The sequence below is a fragment of the Myotis myotis genome, unplaced genomic scaffold, assembly GCF_014108235.1.
Source record: "Myotis myotis isolate mMyoMyo1 unplaced genomic scaffold, mMyoMyo1.p scaffold_m19_p_10, whole genome shotgun sequence".
NCBI lineage: Eukaryota > Metazoa > Chordata > Mammalia > Chiroptera > Vespertilionidae > Myotis > Myotis myotis.
The window spans coordinates 53,390,922-53,407,379 of record NW_023416314.1 but is presented as its reverse complement, the minus strand read 5'-3'; the positions used below and the strand labels follow the sequence as shown (position 1 = coordinate 53,407,379).

Below are 16,458 nucleotides of genomic sequence, written 5' to 3'. Positions count from 1 at the left end.
TCCCTCCCTCCCTCCCTCCCTCCCTCCCTCTCTCATTAGAAAGGAAAAATAAACTATCATATTTGAACCACAGAAAAGATCTGACTTGCTATCCATTAAAAAAAAAAAATGAGGAATTTGGTTCCTCTTCTCCTCCACCTCCCCAAATGGGACAACCCAGGAAAGCAGGGAAGAGGGGGCCTAGAACCTTGAAAAGAGGGTTGGAAGTGGAAAGCTTCCTGCTCTGGCGCAAGATATGGCCAATGAACTTGTACAAGTTTGATCTTAACTTGAAGTCGTTCCTGTTTGATTCCATCTGTGACTGCCATCTGCCTTCCCCGAACCACTATGACAAGTGTGTGAGTATCCTTGGGGAAATGTGAAAGACAGGGCCACACATGGGTGACCAGGCCTTGGGGACCTAGACCTTGGGGAGGAGACTAAAGCCGGGCAGGTGCTGACACAGTTGATGGGAGTGGCGAGGAAAGGGTTAAGGGGTCTGTGAGCGGGACTGGCTCTCTGCTCAGTGAGGGCAGTAAAATCAGCATGTCGCCTCCAATTTGCTCCGGCCTGACCTTGAACGTGAATCATTCCATCACAATGTCCTTATTGATTTCCACAGGAAGAGGATTAAGCCCAGAAAATCGGGGCTGGAACTTGAGCCCCAAGCAAGGAAAATGGGATGGTTCTGGGGCTCAAAACCCCTCGTGTTTGCAAATACGTCACAGGGGGCTGCAGGCTAGGCAGCCGCCCAGTGCGCCCAGCTCAATACCAGCTCTCCGAGTGGCTGGGACCTTGGCTTCTGTTTCTTCCTTCCTTTTTTTAAATAAATTTATTTGGGTGACATTGGTTAATAACATTATCTAAGTTTCAAGTGTACAACCCTATAACACATCCTTTGTGTATGCCACCGTGTGCCCACCGCCCAAAGTCTAGCCTCCCGTCACTGTATATTTGACCCCTTTACCCTCTACCCTCCCACCATGGGCTTCTATTTCTTACCAGTCTGTGTGGCCTCTGGGGTTTTCTTAAGCTTTAAGTCACACACAGAGTGGGGAGGACACAAGGGTTGGGGAGATACTATAGATACCCCTTGAGTCTTGAGGCTATTCTCTGGATTCTCCCTAACCCCAGCACAGTCAACAGTGCTTGCAAAAACTTACTGAGCTTTATGAGACAACGGGAAAATAGATACAGAAACATTGAGACATGAAACTTACCCTCAGGACCTGCCATTCACATCCTATGTGAGAAGCATGTGCCCTGGCCCCACAGAGCTGGGAGCATTCCCCAGGCCCCTCACCTGGGTGCCAGCTTCCCAGCTCCCAATGTCCTCTTTTTTCTACCCACCCCTCCTCCTAGGAATCGGTCCAATTCCAACCAACAGATACCAACTGAGGACCTGTCTTGAGTGGGGCACGGTGCTGGGCATGGGCGGGGCAGAAGTCAGGGTGACCTCCGGGGCCATAAAACAGGGTCTTATCTTCACAGCTGAAAGCCCTTCAGAGTCAAAGCACACCTGACACCCTCAGAGATGCTCAGAGTCTCGATGTCTTCCCATGGTTTATTGGAAATATAAACAGAATTCAGGTGCAGGAGCAGAGAGTCTGCAGGAACAGCTGGGGACCATCCTGGCACAGAACCCTAACCCAACCCTGGGGGCATAGGACAACCACACACATCCAGATATACAGGACGGTGCTGGCCAGGACCACCTCATGTTCATGCTGTTTGGATCCAGGAGCACAAGTGACCTGGTGGTGGATGTGTGTGTGTGTGTGTGGAAGGGGCCCTGGCCCTGGTTTTGGAGAGACACTCTGGTTCAGAGACAAGGGTCTGAAGATGCTCAGATAATTGGGCGGCACACACAGGGCTTGCATTTCCCACTGACAGGTGCTCTCCTGCTAAACAGACCCAGGAAGCAGTGAGCTGAGAACCAGCTGAACCACAAAACCCACCTGAAGTCCCTCTAGACACCAACGCCGCTGTGTCCTTCGAGAAATGGCCACTGCAAAGCCGAGCTGCTCTTGCTTTCAGGCTGAAGGTACCCATTGAACACTATGGCCCTTGGAGGGTGGGCTGTGCTGGGCCCTGGCTGAGGAAGCCATTCCCTCCCATCACCACCCACAAGAGCCAGCCCACCTGCCAGGAAGGCCAGCTGTGGTGGATGGGGGCGGGGGGTGGTATGGAGTAGGCATGGGCCTGCTCTCCTAAACCTTTCCCAAATCACAATGTCAATAACAGGATACCAGGGTGCTCAGGGGACTTGAATGTCACTGAGCTGCTCCTCAGTCTCTGGGTCTGAGCGCACAGATATTGGTGAGACTAGACCCAGGAACCCGCCCTTTTTGCTTTTGGGAATTCCTTCTGGGCAGCTCTGTGCAGGCCGTGTGTTGCAATTAAAGCCGTCTTTCCTTTTACGGTGTCTGTGGTTCTCCGTGGCCAAGAAAGAGAATGGGCTCCCACATCCTGACCCTGCACTTGGTTTTGGGTCCAGCTCTGATCCCAGCGTCCTAGGAAAGCTCTCACCCCCTCCACCAAAAGCACTGTGGCCAGAGTCACGGGTGTGCAGGGGCTGCCGCCCTGACCCAGGGCCCATTCCAGCCTCAAGCCAGAGACAGAGGTCCCCAAGCCCTCTCCTGTGGCACTTTCCCAAGTGTGGAGGAGGGGCAGCCTAGAGAGGGAGCCAGGATGGGCAGGTGTGGCCTGTTCTGGTCACTCTCTGTGCCTCTGCTCATTCCAGGCTCAGCATGAACCAGCTCTCCACACCTGAAGCGTCCCCTCCCCCCCACACAGGCCAGCTGGAAACTGAAAGCAGGGGTGATGGAGGTGGCCCGACCAGCCCAAGGCCCGGCCCCAGGCCTTCCGCAGGCCTCAGGACCACTGGCAGGCACAGTCGGTGGGCTCCTGCACTGTGTAGGGCACCCAGGTGGCGTTGGTGGCACAGAAGAGCTGCACGGAGCGCCGCTGCAGGCCCACCTCTCGGCAGCACTTGCAGAAACGGGCGTAGGTGTTGATGTTGTAGTTGTAGATGCTGGCGGATGGGCACCTCCCATCACAGGACACTAGGTTCACCTGGGGATGGGCAAGCCCGTGAGGCGGCCTGTGTAGTTCCCACCTGCCCAAACCCCCTCCTTCCCCATCGTTGGCGGCCCCTCCCCCACCGCCTGGTGGATGCCACGCACAGGGGTGTTGCTCCTGCATTCATTCTTGCGGATGGTCATGCGGATGGTCACTTTCTTGCAGGAGCGCCCATCCTCTTTACCTAGGGGGACAGGGTGGGTGAGGTGGCCGTGGCTGAAAGGTGCTTCCGGTGGCAGCACGATGGGCCGGACTGGGGCAGTTAGTGTCATGCTGGAGGGTCCGTCTGCCAGCGTTAGTGCCCATGCATTAGAGCCCCTCCCCGTCAGAGGGCAAGCTTTTCACTCAGAGCCCTGGAGGGAGACAGTGGCACGGAAGGCAGGGGAGACAGAGGAAGGTGCCTGGGATGGCCTCGGGGGCTCTGGGCTAGGGAAGAGAGGATTTGGGGACAGGCAGGATGCCTCCCCACCCCAGTCCCAACATCTGTCTCTAACCTCTATCGGTGACCTCATCCCTGTGTGATTTTCAGCTTTTCTATTCAAGAGGGCTCCTAGCGTTAAGATTCTGCAATTTCTTGGATGAAGGCAACCCCAGTCCTGAGTATCATGTGTGCACACAGCAGGCTCATCCATATGGAGACTGATCGGAGTGCCGTTTCCTCTGCCTGGACCATGCCTCCCATAGACAGTAGTCACGCGGCTCATTCATGCCCCCGGCTGCTCAAGCATCTCCTCACCACTGGCCTACCCTGAATCCCTGCTTGGAATGGCACCTCTCCCTGCACCAGTCCTCCCTGCTGACCCCTCCCCAGCCGGTTTCTGCCCAGGACAGTGTCACCACCCAGTCAGAGACGCCCTGCTGGTTATGCTGCTGAGGTGTAAGCTGCAGAGCCTTCTGCATGGCCTCGTCCACAGTTTGTTGTGAGTTCTGTCCTCATTCTAAATAAATATTTCCTTTCACACCTCAATCTGGCTTTATAAGTTTGTGTTCTTTTTCTGAATGGGGGCCTCCACATTGCATATGCTTCCATCCCCATAAAACCAGAGGCATCCCCTCTATTATACACTGTATTTTACTAGTTATTCTGTCTCTCCCGGCTAAAATGGCAGCTCCACGAGGCCTGGTGTATGCTGTGTCTACAGTGCCTAGCACAGGGCCTGGCACATTGGTGCTCAGTAAATATTTGCCAGGAGCACGGGCTTGCTCTGTGACCCCAGGTGCCTTCTGGAAATGGGAGGAATCCTTTCTTCTGGCCTTGGGGCCTCACCACAGGTTTCCCACCACAGAGGCAGGAGGACTCCCAGTCAGAGCTAAGCTGACTTTGTCCACTGTCTGTGCTCCCACGAGGCAGGAGAATGGAGTGCTATCCTGGCCATGGCCCCTGGGTCCGGACTGAGACTGGCTGAGTGACCAGTGGGAGCAAAGCGGTGGCAGCATTGGGCATTGGTGGGCACCAGGTGAGCGGGCACCGCTGAAGCATTCCCATGCAAGCCCAGGGGGCACAGCTTGCTACCCAGCATGCACTGTTGGCCGAAAGGCCTCTGCCAGAGGCAGGGAGCAGGGCCGCCACCCTCCCCACCCCCACCCCCAGAGCTGGGGCCACCTAGCAGAAGGGACATGGTTGGAAATAGCAACGCGGCTGCCCGCCTCCAGTTCCGTGGGCTCCCGAGAGGAGTACCTGGGCGGCAGTGGACACTAACCCGTGGAGGAGAGGCGGGGCTAACGGGGACCACGGGAAACAGGGTCCCCGGGGAACCTGGGGAGAGGGACACGGGTTGCAGGTCACATGCGAGCACACGGGACATTCAGGGAACATGAGCTGTGGGTCAGAGATCAGCCAATGAGGCACTGAGCCCAACTTCCTTGGAGTATGTGCGGTGAGCATAAAAAGTCTTACATTCTATAGCCCTCCCAGGAAGCGCCTGGGACCCGAGGGGGAGGGGAGGCATGTGGGCAAAGGCGCTAAGGCTGACTGGCCAGGCATGCCTATGTGGTTGGGGCTGCAGGTCCCAGGGCCAGGTGTGAGGACCGTTGTGCAGACCTCTCACTCAGACTCTGCAGGGAATCTGTGGGCCTGAATCCCACCTATGAGGCCCCTCCAAGACACGGTTCCAGGCCACAGGGAGAATTCATGTAGTGGGGGGTGGGCATCTGGGCTGGAGGCCTTGGCAGGGGCAGGCCAGTGAGCTACTGACCTCCTGGACTCAATATCCCAATGTCCCCGTCTCCAACAAGAAGCAGAGGCCTTGTGTTGGGACAGGAAGGTGAGCATGGCCTCTGCCCAGCTGCCTGTCTGTGCCAGTGCCTGGACCTCGTGGTCGGGGATTATTCCTTCATCTACTCACTCCCGAAGAGACACCACCGGAGGTGCCAGGCCAGGGCCTGGCCTTCTAGTCCCATCATGACATGCTGTCCCCCCACCAGAGCCCCTCACCCCTGGGTCGCCACCATGAGCACTCACATGCCCTGCAGCATCCTTCCAGGGAAGGGACCACCGAGCCCCCGACCTGGAGGGAGAAGAGGGAAGGTGGGTGGGAGATCCTGTCCAGACCAGGAGCCACGATCCCAGCAAGAGGCAGGGAGTCCCAGGGACTTGACTCCTTTCCTCCCATGATGCCCCAGGCAGGACCTCCAGACCCTGCTAACCATCAGGCCTCGGCCAGAGGAAGAAGGGGGCCCTGGGCTGGCCATGGGAGAGCCACAGGTGTGAGCTGACTGCTTGGGACACTGGCACTGAGATTGTCTGCGGCTCCCACTGAGGCTGGAGCCCAGGTTAAGGTGATGCTTTCCAGGGGCAGCTCCCCGCATGGAGGGCCAGGGAGGGGTCAGCTACTGCCCCCTTGGGTGAACGGCCTGGGCTCCGTCTCAGCCCTGGATAAGTTGTCCCTTTCTTCTGGGCTTAATTTCCCCATTTCTAAAATGGGAGCAATTCTCCCTTAGAGCCCTCCTCCTCTACTGTGAAATGGATGAGACAATGGACATGACAGTTCTTTGTGAATTAGTGTGAGTGTGCGTTTCTATATGTGTGTGATTTTGTGAGCATATATGTGTGTGTACAGGTGTGATTGTGAATATGAGAGTATGACTGTGTGTGTGTATTTATCTTCTAGGTAAGGTCAGAAATCTTTAAATGCCCATATCCATCTCAGGAGCTTTTATCATTTAACAATAACCCCTAACCCTCGAGGAAATCCTTGTCCTTGGGGTGTACCCATAGTGACAGCTGTCCACACTAGTGCAAAAGTGCTGTGGTGTGTGACAGTGAGCATGTGTGCGCTGGCATATTGAGGTCTTAATGTCCCCGCGGAGTGTGTGGTGTGTGCGTGCAGTCGACTGTCCGTGGCAGTGTGTCTGTAACAGTGTATATTTGTGTGTGTCTGTGTGTGGCCCTGTGATGTGCGAGGTGGGCAGGCATGGAGAGATGTGGACCTGGGGCGGCGGGGCAGGCACAGGCTCCGGGAACCCCTCCTCCCACACCCCTGCACAAAAGACCTCTCCCCACCCCACTACTAAGAGCGCCGACGCCCCTGTCCTCAGGCCTTGCTGCGGGGCGGGGGGACTGGCACTGACCTTGGCACACTCAGTCTCATTGAGCGGTGGGCAGCTTATAGGCGAGCGGACAAGCACGGCGCCCAGGGGGGTGCTGCTGCAGTGGTGGCGGGCGCACTCTGCAATCCAGGACGCCCCGGGCTGGAGGGCACAGAGGTGGGTGATGGGGACCGTGGCCAGATGGATGGCCCGGGTGAACCAATCGGTATAGCTCCGAAGACAGGTGCAGCCCCAAGCCTAGCACTGCCCAGGACCCCATCTGTACCCAGCCCTGGGTCCTGGTCCTCGGTGTCTCCTGCCGGAACCCCTTCCTAGGTGGGCAGTCAGGGGGCTGCATACCAAGAACAGGGAGGTGGTGCCATTGGGGAAAGTGAAGAGGCAGGACACGTTCCTGCAGGAGCCGCAGCAGGCCGCCAGGTCCCGCGGGTGCTCATACTCCTGGTTCTGCAGGACAGGGAGAGACGGATGGGCTCGGCACATGCCCACCTCCGCCCTCCTGCCTCTCCCACTGTCTTTGTTTCTGAGCCCAGAGCAGGGCCCTCTGTAGACGCTCAGGAAGGGGACCCCCAGGCTCCTTCTATCCCGGCAGGAAGGTCATCCCATGGCTACTCTGTGATTCCTTTGCTGCAGGTCCTGGGCTCAGCCCCAGTGATAAAGAGCTCCCCACCCCTTTCAAAGATGGCATCGCTGGTAATTACGGCTACCAGTTTCGGTTCCAGATAGACCTTAAGCTGAGTCCCAGTTCCTGTAGGACTTTTGACAAAGGACTGGACTTCCCTAAACCTCAGTTTTTTCATCTGAAAAACAGGAACAATTCTAAGCCTGTTTATTCAATTAATAGTTCTTTAGCACTCACTAGAAGCCAGTAACTATCCTAAGCATCGGGCATGTAGACGTGCTCAACAAATTACAGCAGCAACGCAAACACAGAAATAAACAAACTAGGGGATATGCCAGCCACAGAAGGTGCTTCATACATGTTCTCTGTCAAATCCCCACCCTTGCCAGGCCTTCACTCCCGCTGTTCCTCTCCTGGCCTCGCCCAACCCAGCCCTGTTTCCAGCACTTTCCACAGAGGTCTCCGGAGCCCCTGATGCCCATGCTCTAGACTTGTCTAGAGAGCTTGGGGAGAGCTGGAGGGCCCCTCTGGTTCTTGGAGCATCTAGGCTCTGCCAGGCCAGCCCTTCTGACCACCCCTCCCCCACCCCATCCCATGCTGCCCCCTACCGCCTCGCAGTGGACGTCACACAGCACAGAGGTGGTGTTGATCTGGTAGAAGCCGGTGAGAGGGTCCAGCAGGTCAGTGCAGCGGGAGGTGTGGCACACGCCATCGGCCGAGAGCTCCACCACTGTCTGGCCCGGCTGCATCACCCCCAGCTCTCGGCTCAGACATACGGCAGCCTTCACTGCATGGGTGTGCAGGGCAGTCACAGTCACCGAGAGCCCAGCACCCACCCCCGCGCCACCCATGGCTCACTCACCCTGGCTCTACCTCCCCGCTCACCGCACTCGTATTTGGCGCAGCCACACACGTTCTCCTCGCTGTGCATGAACTCCTCATCCAGCTGGGACTTCTCCCACTGGGTGGGGCAGAGGCGGTCAGCACCCGGGTGGGAAGGCCCGGCCCCGCCCTCGGGAGCAGTCTGCCACCTCAGCCCCTCTCTCCTTGCAGCAGTGGAGAAGGGCCTGGGGCCTGGGGACCCTTGGCACCCTGTGAGCCCAGTCACCCTCCCGCTGAGGCTCCCCGCTGAGAAGCACCCCAGGGTCTTCTCTGGGCCTCAGGCCTCTCCTGTCACTCTGAGCACCCACTGGCCCCATCATAGGGGACCGATGCATGGCTGCAGCACAGCATCTCGCTGGGCTCATGCTACTTCCCTACTTCCTTCCCCAGTTGAAGGGAGAGAGAGAGAGGATGGGGCAGGAGGCAAAGTGAGAGGAGATGCATGTTGAGGTTTGGGGGGAATACATGTAATTCATAAAATTATGTGAAAAACATAACTTTAAACATAACTTTGCAGGTTTCCTGGCTCCTGATCCTGGCACTGTGATTACTAGCTATATGACCGTAACCTTAATGTCCTTGTGTGTAAAACTGAGTCAATCATAGAATCACTGGGTTGTCGTGAGAATTAATGTGATAATATACATAAAGGCCCTAGGAAAGTTCCTGGCATATAGTTAACTCTCAACTAATATTAGCTACCGTCGTATCATCATCACCATCATCATCATATTCACCATCCTCCCCATCCCCACCATCATCACCAGCATCTTCATCATCCCCATCTTCATCATCATTGTACTTAATCCTCACAACTCTGAAGCATGACCACGCCCACTTTACAACTAAGGGCACTGTGCCCAGGGAGCAGGGCTTAGGACTCCAACACTGACCTGCAACCCGAGGCTCTGTGTCCTAGATGGAAGGCACAGGGTCTCCAGGGGAAGGGGCGGGAAGGAAGGAAAGGAAGCGGGGCAGGCCAGGGGAGGGCAGGCTCTACGTACCAGATGGCACCGGGGCACTGGGATTGTGTCGCAGTCACACTCTGAAAAACAGGAGGGGCCAGGACCCACCTCACCAGAGATGTCCAGGTGGAGGACCTTCGGGCCTTCGGACGCCTCACTGCAGGCACAGCCCTCCTCCAGCCTGCCTCCCTCCCCCTCGCTGAGGCACCACTGGCCAACTGAAGGGAGGCAGCAGCTCCAGCTTCAGGGGGAGGCGCTCCAGGGCAGAGTGGCTGTGAAACACTCCTCTGGGGAACTCCTCGGCAGATGGCTTTACGTGCCCAGAGCTTTCCTCTGGGGCCAGAGCAATGACTGAGACAGACTAAAACCCCTGCCTTCACGAGGTTCACATCCAGGGGCAGAAAAAGACAAGCAAAATATCCAGGTGCAAACTAGAGTTTCCTGACTCTTTTTAAAACAGGTTTTTATTGATTTCAAAGAGAGGAAGGGAAGAGGGAGAGAGAGATAGAAGCATCAATGATGAGAGAGAATCATGGATAGGCTGCCTCCTGCACGCTCCCTACTGGAGATTGAGCCCACAGCCCAGGCATGTGCCATGACTGGGAATAGAACCCTGACCTCTTGGTTCATGGGTCAACTCGACCACTGAGCCACACAGGTCAGGCTCAACTCTTTTTAAAATTATATTTTTATATAAAGCTCACTGGTGTTCATGATTGATCACTCCCACCTACTTCCCCAAAGGATTTGAGGTGGATTTAACAAAATTTTATTACTAGTTGCAATAAAGACTGTTGATGGAAAGGGGCCCTGGATCTCTGCCTTCGGGAGGGGCCGCCCTGTCCGGGACTTACCACAGGACTTGTAGGGGCAGCAGCGGTCTGGACTCCACACCTCCACCAGGGCAGTGCCCATGCCACACTGCACTTGGGGGCAGCGGAAGTTCTCACACACTGCACAGAGGGGAGGCAGGGGGCGCATTAGCCGCAGACGATTTGGAGCGTGAATCCTCAGAAATGCAACATCGGCTAAGGAGGGAGTCCCCCCAATTTCCTCAGACACCCTCCTGGGCTGAAGTCCAGGAGAGAAGTCTGGGATCCCGGAATGTCCCTGTAGAACTACCTTGGGAGGCCCTACTTCTGCTCCGGGAGGCATTACGATGTGGCAATGGCAGAACCTTAAGGTCACTCAACTGGGCCTCCCCCTCCGGGTTCTGTGTTACCCCGAGAGTAGCGATCAGAGGGGAGCCAGTGACCAGGATAAGCTCCACTGACCAGAGCGGTTCCCTCTGGGGGAGAGCACACCCTTCCCACTGGTGGACATCACCACATGCAGCCGCCCGAGCTGCTCGGCGTGGCCACACTCCAGGCTCACACTCCCTTCCTACTGTTATTCAGGCAGGTCCCTCTTTGCAGAGGGTTCCTCGGCCACGCTCATGTATCGAGAGCAAGACCAGGAGTGAGGAAATCTCTAGGCTCAACTTCTTTGGTGGGGAGGAGAGGTACAAAGGTCAACGCTGAAGGGGAAAGACTGTAAGACTTGTTTGATTTACTAAAAAAATTGCTGGCACAGGTCAGCATTGTCAACTGGTGTTTCACAAAAGTATGAAGCGGAGAGGAAGAAGGACATCGTACAGCGTCCAAGTAATGGGCTACTTTCTGGTTGTAATAGGAAACATGTAAGTGTCAGATGGAGGACTGTGGCCGTCCCCACCCCAATCCAGGGCCGAGGTTCACATCAGTTACAGTGGCTCAGCCACGCGGTATGTGTCTCCTGGTGGGATGTACTACGAAGCTCATGCACTCTCCAGTTAGAAAACGTTTTAGTTGAATCCACCAAGTCTCAGGTCTTAACTTCCGGTTTACAGGAAGTGCACAGGCTAGAGAAGCAAGATGAACAATCCAGACGGTGGGACTTCCCGCAGGACCACAGCCAGGCCCTACAATTTAGTGTCACACAGAAAAAGGGACCCATGCTAGATTAAAAGATGTTTAAGAGATGTAAGATTAATGTGTGGTCCTGGACTGGATCTTGGGTTGGACAAGCCAGGAGAATTGTGGACTGGGTACGAGATAACTTAAAAATGTTATTAATGTGGAAAGGTGAAGGTCACGTGTTCACAGCTGGTTAAAGAAGAGTATGTCCAGGTGATGTTCTTTGGGTAAAGCACACACATATAAAGGCATCACGAGGACACGGATGGAAATGCTGACAGGCGGCTACCTGGGAGGCAGGAAGACAGTGTTTTCACTTGGATGTTGTACTTTCTACGAGGCAGATATAGGGCTTTTGTAATGAAAGCATAATGAAGACTGGGATGGGGTAATAACATGAGTGTCCTGGGGAGGGGCAGGGGGCTCTGTGAAGGGCCCGGTGGCACATACAGGACCCAGGAGCCCCTTCCGGCCGTGGCCCACGTCCGCCGGGACTCACCACACTGGTACAGAGGGCAGCAGAGCTCCGTGGTGTTGCTGTCCACAGTGAGCGCCTCCCCCTCCTGACACTCGGGGATCGGATCTGGACAGTCACCACAGGCTGAGGGGAGAGGGGCCCTGCGGTCACAGGCAGCCCCCCTCGTGGGGACGGGGCTTGGGAGGGGACAGGTGGCGAGGTGGGGACACCTTGAAAATCCAGGTGGGACGGGGCTAGACTAAGGGCAGTGGTTCATGGTCCCCCATGGCCTGTCCTGGAGTCAGAACGCGCACGTTCTCCCTGTGTCCATCTAAGTCTTGCGCTGAGCAAGCACCGACTTCCTAGTGCTCAGTCATCCACAGGGATCGGTTTCCTCTTTCTCCTACACGTCTCTCTGGACAGGGACCTCACCTTCTCCTGTGCCCCCCTCCCCACCTGTGACCCCCATCCTTTCCTCCCCGCCACCCAACGAAGCCAGGGTGGGGAAGGGGTGGCTGCGGCCCAGGGGTGCACGCTGACGTCTGATGGCTTGCCCACTCACTGCAGAAGTAGTAGGTGCAGCACGAATCCCCCAGGCGGCCGGCAATCAGGATCTGGTCCTGGCGGCAGCTGGGGATCACCTCGGCCTCACACTGATCTGGGTCACACTCTGGAAAAAAAACAAAAAACAGAATCGAGGCACTGGGAGCAGACCTTGCCTGGCCACACCAGGCCACCCACCCTGATTCTGTCCTAATCTCCAGCCAGAACCCAATCCCCAAAGCTGTCCTTGCTCCCCTACCCCAGGGGCAGGCTCCCACCTCCCCCAGGTGGTCGGTATCCCATTCTCCCAGTCCCCGACCTCTCACCACAGCTGTAGCTGGGGCAGCAGGATTCCTCCTGGAAGTGGGTGATGAGTCGGTGGCCTGGCTGGCAGGTGGGGGCAAGGCCCTCACATAGGGTCTGGTTACATACTGGCCCGGGGGCCACAGGGCCTGTCACCTGGAGGCCAGGACTTCTCCCAGCCTCCAGCGGTTCCCAGACCCTGGACACCTGGTCCCCATGATGCCTCCCAGCCCCCAGGTCCCTCGTTCCTAGAAGGAGCCTCAGATGGTGACTGGGACAAAAAAGCAATAATAGTTAACATCCAACCCAATGGACCATGTGCCAGCGGCTGTTCTGGATCAGTATTCACTTCTGTAATTCTCACAGCAGCCCGGAAGGTGGGTACTATCAGCCCCCTGTTACAGGAGGATCGACTGAAGCACAGAGGATGTTAAATGATCTGCCAATGTCCCCAGGCTGCCAGGTGGTGGAGGAAGAGTCCACTCCAGAGCCTGTGCCTTTAAGCCCTGCCCACCCTAAGGTGTGGCTCCTGTCCCCCAGGTGGGCTTCTCTCCCTCTCCCCAGTTCCCCCACCAAACACCAGACACGTTCACTTTCCCAGCCTTGTGCTATCCATCAGGGTCAGAGCTGGAGCCTTTTAACTGTCTTGGAGTCCAGGCCCAGGGAAGTGAACAGTGGGACTCACCACAAACAGCCCCCAGGCAGCACGGATCCTCCGTGGGCCGGAGCAGGGCCACCTCCCCAAAGCGGGGACAGGTCTCAGGGCGGGGGCCCGGGCAGTCCAGGTCCACTGGGACGATGGTGTCCTGAGCTTGGCACTGGTGTTGGCAGCATCCGCTGAGGGAGCTGTTCCAGGTCTCCCCCAGGGCCCGCGGCACCCCCGTGCTGTCTGTGCAGGCTGCAGCGGGGGTGTGGGGAAGGCACAGGGGCCTCAGGAGGGTGGGGAGACCCAGACTGTCCCAGGTCAGACCTTCCCTGGGACAATGACCAGCCCAAAGCAGACCTGGAAGGATACAGGCCATGGGTGCAGGAGGGTGAAGGAGGGCCTAGGGCGAAGCCAGCTTGGAGGGTCCCACCCCTGGAGGGCAGGAACCTACCGCACTTCTCCTCAGGGATGCAGAGCGCCGAGTGGCGGCGGTGCAAGAGGGTGCCCTCAGAGCAGACGCAGCCCTCGCCCAGCACCTGGCACCGCTCCGGGTCCAGCGGGCCCAGCATCCCATCCTGGCAGGACTCGGGAGGCTCACAGGCCGCCACACAGGCCTGGTATGTGGAGTCGCTGGAGCACAGGAAGGCTGCAGGAACACAGAGGGCGTCAGTGAGCACCATCTGCGACTCAGCAGACAGTGCGAAGGGGTTTCACGACCTCTTTCCTCTAGATCAGGAGTCAGCAAACCAAGTTTTACTGAATGTTTCACAGCCACGTCGTTCATTTACTCCTGAATGTGGCTGCCTGTGTCCTACAGGGCAGAGCAGAGTGGTTGTGCAGAGGCCGTACCACCCCAAAGCCTCGAAGATTCATCTGGCCCTTCACAGACAACATTCCAACCCCCTGCTCTAAGTCAGTGTTTTCAAACTCTCTTGACTGTAAAAATTAGATTTGACATTGTGGTCCAATAGAACAGTGGTCTGCCCTATCTGGTTTGGCCTAGTGGATAGAGCATCGGCCTACGGACTGGAGGGTCCCAGGTTTAATTCCTAGTCAGGGCACATGCCTGGGTTGTGGCCTCGATCCCCAGTAGGGGGTGTGCAGGAGGCAGCTGATCAATGATTGTCTCTCATCATTGATGTTTCTATCTCTCTCTCTCCCTCTCACTTCCTCTCTGAAATATATATATATATGTACATATATGTGTGTGTGTGTATATATATATATATATATATATATATATATATATACACATATACACACATACACACACACACATATATATGAAAGAACAGTGGTCCTCAAACCAAATAGCCAAAGAATTACCAGGAGTTTTTGAACTGCTATCATGGGGACCCCACCCCAGACCAATGGAATCGGAATCTCTGATTGTGGGGCCCAAGCATCACTGCTTTTTGAAGTTCGCTGGGCAATTTCAAAGGGTAGCTGGAACGGAGAATCACTGATATATTGCAACAACAACAACAAAAACTTGTTCATGAGATAATATTTAATTTTTCTAGTATATTCTATTTTATTGTATTTTTCAAATGCTGGCACTGACCCCAAAAGTTGATTTCATACCCACTGAGTTGAAATCCACAGTTTGAAAACCATATTCTGGGTGGCATTGTCTTTTCATTTATCTGTCACATTAAAGGTGTGGCTTCCTGTGAGCCATCTCCTGCCTGTCTGGGTGTGTTCAAACTACTTGAGGCCAGTCCACCCTGCTTATCCCCCTGCCCCCGGGCAAAGCTAATGGGGGTGGGACAGTGTGGATCTCAATTCTCTTTAAGGAAGGAGGGGAGGGACTGAAAGAAGAGGACGATGACCAACAGTGAAGAGAAAGGAACGAATATGTGCTGGACATAACCATGTGACAGGCTAGTGTGAAGCACTCTGAACACAGTATCTTATGCCATCTTCAAGCCAACCCTAGAGGGAGCTATCATTCCTGTCCCCATTTTACAGATGGGCCAAGGAGACTCAGAGAAATAAAATAATAAATAAATAAGATTTACTTGACTTGGTAATATAAATTAGAACAAAAATAAATTTGTTAATTTGTTAAAATATGCATAGATTTATTTATGAAGTATATAGACATTTATTAATTAATGCAATTGAATGAGTGAATAATTAAGTCTGGAAAGCCTCGACTTGGACTCAGGTCTGTAAAAGTATTTCCGGCTCTAACTGTGGGAGTAAAGGAGCCATGGAGGAGATGCCTGCCCTCGCCCAGCCACAAACTCACGGCAGTAGTCAGAGCGCCGCCACTCGATGCACACGTGGAACTTGTGGCACATAGCCACGTACACCGTCAGTGCCACGCAGGGCTGCTGCACGTACTTGGTGTCCCGGATCCACAGCTCACAGAATGACTCTGGAGAGACCTGGGCACACGTATCAGGCAGTGCTGCCTCCCTGGATTCCCCACATCCCGGGGCCCAGCTCTCCCTAGCGCTGCCCGGAGGTGACAATGAGCCTCTAACAGACACCCAATCTGGTCCCAAATAAGACCTCTGGGGAGCTCACCCAGATCTGCCCCTCCCTTCCTGGCCATTCCCAGCCAAGGGGGTCCCCCCATTCTGAACCCAGTTGGCACATACAAAGCTGTGGCAGGCGCTGAAGGTGCGGTTGGACACCATGCGAATGCAGGGAGAGCAGTCAGCCGTGGCACAGCTGTCTGGGCGGAAGCGGGTCTGGCCCACGGAGGTCAGGGAACTGGGCACCTGCCAGCTGTCCAGAAAGGGAGCAGGGTCCTCGTCCTCGCCCACCACAGAACCATCCTCCAGGGTGAGGTCATTGGTTGCGTCCCCATCACAGATACCTGAAGGGGGCAGAATTAGCCAACAGCCACAATAGTCACCACACTCCCAGGTCCTCAGCTGTCACTTTGCATATTCCTCAGAACAAGTCTTTGAGGCTGGTATTAGTATTATCCCATTTTATAGGTGAGGGAAATGAAGCCCAGAGAAGCTAACAAACCTGCTATGTAAGAAAATGTCTTTGTTCTAAATACATGCCCAAGTATTTAGGGATACAAAAGTATTTTCAAATGGTGCAGGAAAAAACGCATATATATAAATTGCACATGCACAGAAAAGTGCATTGATACAAATACACACACACACACACACAGTATATCTCTATCTCTATCGCTATCTCTATATCTATCTATATCTTAGTATACACAGAGAGAAGCAAATGCGGCAAAATGTGAATACTTGGTAAATTTGAGTAAATAGTACATGGGAGTTCCTTATACTATTTTTGTAACCTTGAAGTTTGACATTATATGAAGTTAAAAGTTACTTCAAAAATGTCTGCTTGCCCTGACCGATTTGGCTCAGTGGATAGAGCGTCGGCCTGCGGACTGAAGGATCCCAGGTTCGATTCCGGTCAGGGGCATGTACCGTGGTTGCGGGCACATCCCCAGTAGGGGGTGTGCAGGAAGCAGCTGATCGATGTTTTTAACTCTCTATCCTTCTCCCTTCCTC

The 16,458-nt window shown here is 55.1% G+C and overlaps 1 protein-coding gene across 1 annotated transcript in view; it reads right to left on the bottom strand.

The window, feature by feature from the left end:
• Nucleotides 1-1,553: 1,553 nt before the first annotated feature.
• The window catches only part of OTOG (otogelin), a 76,272-nt gene continuing 61,367 nt past the window's right edge, over nt 1,554-16,458 (bottom strand). Inside the window, exons 40-55 of the mRNA XM_036326887.1 lie at nt 15,568-15,788; nt 15,213-15,351; nt 13,410-13,604; nt 12,998-13,210; nt 12,336-12,440; nt 12,029-12,136; nt 11,509-11,610; nt 9,930-10,028; nt 9,115-9,155; nt 8,114-8,189; nt 7,837-8,015; nt 6,949-7,053; nt 6,631-6,750; nt 5,522-5,567; nt 3,165-3,244; nt 1,554-3,054 (exon numbers count right to left, since the gene is read on the bottom strand). Of these exons, the coding sequence (XP_036182780.1) occupies nt 2,854-3,054; nt 3,165-3,244; nt 5,522-5,567; nt 6,631-6,750; nt 6,949-7,053; nt 7,837-8,015; nt 8,114-8,189; nt 9,115-9,155; nt 9,930-10,028; nt 11,509-11,610; nt 12,029-12,136; nt 12,336-12,440; nt 12,998-13,210; nt 13,410-13,604; nt 15,213-15,351; nt 15,568-15,788 (2,030 nt within the window). The 3' untranslated portion in view covers nt 1,554-2,853. The remainder of the gene's footprint in view (nt 3,055-3,164; nt 3,245-5,521; nt 5,568-6,630; nt 6,751-6,948; nt 7,054-7,836; nt 8,016-8,113; nt 8,190-9,114; nt 9,156-9,929; nt 10,029-11,508; nt 11,611-12,028; nt 12,137-12,335; nt 12,441-12,997; nt 13,211-13,409; nt 13,605-15,212; nt 15,352-15,567; nt 15,789-16,458) is intronic.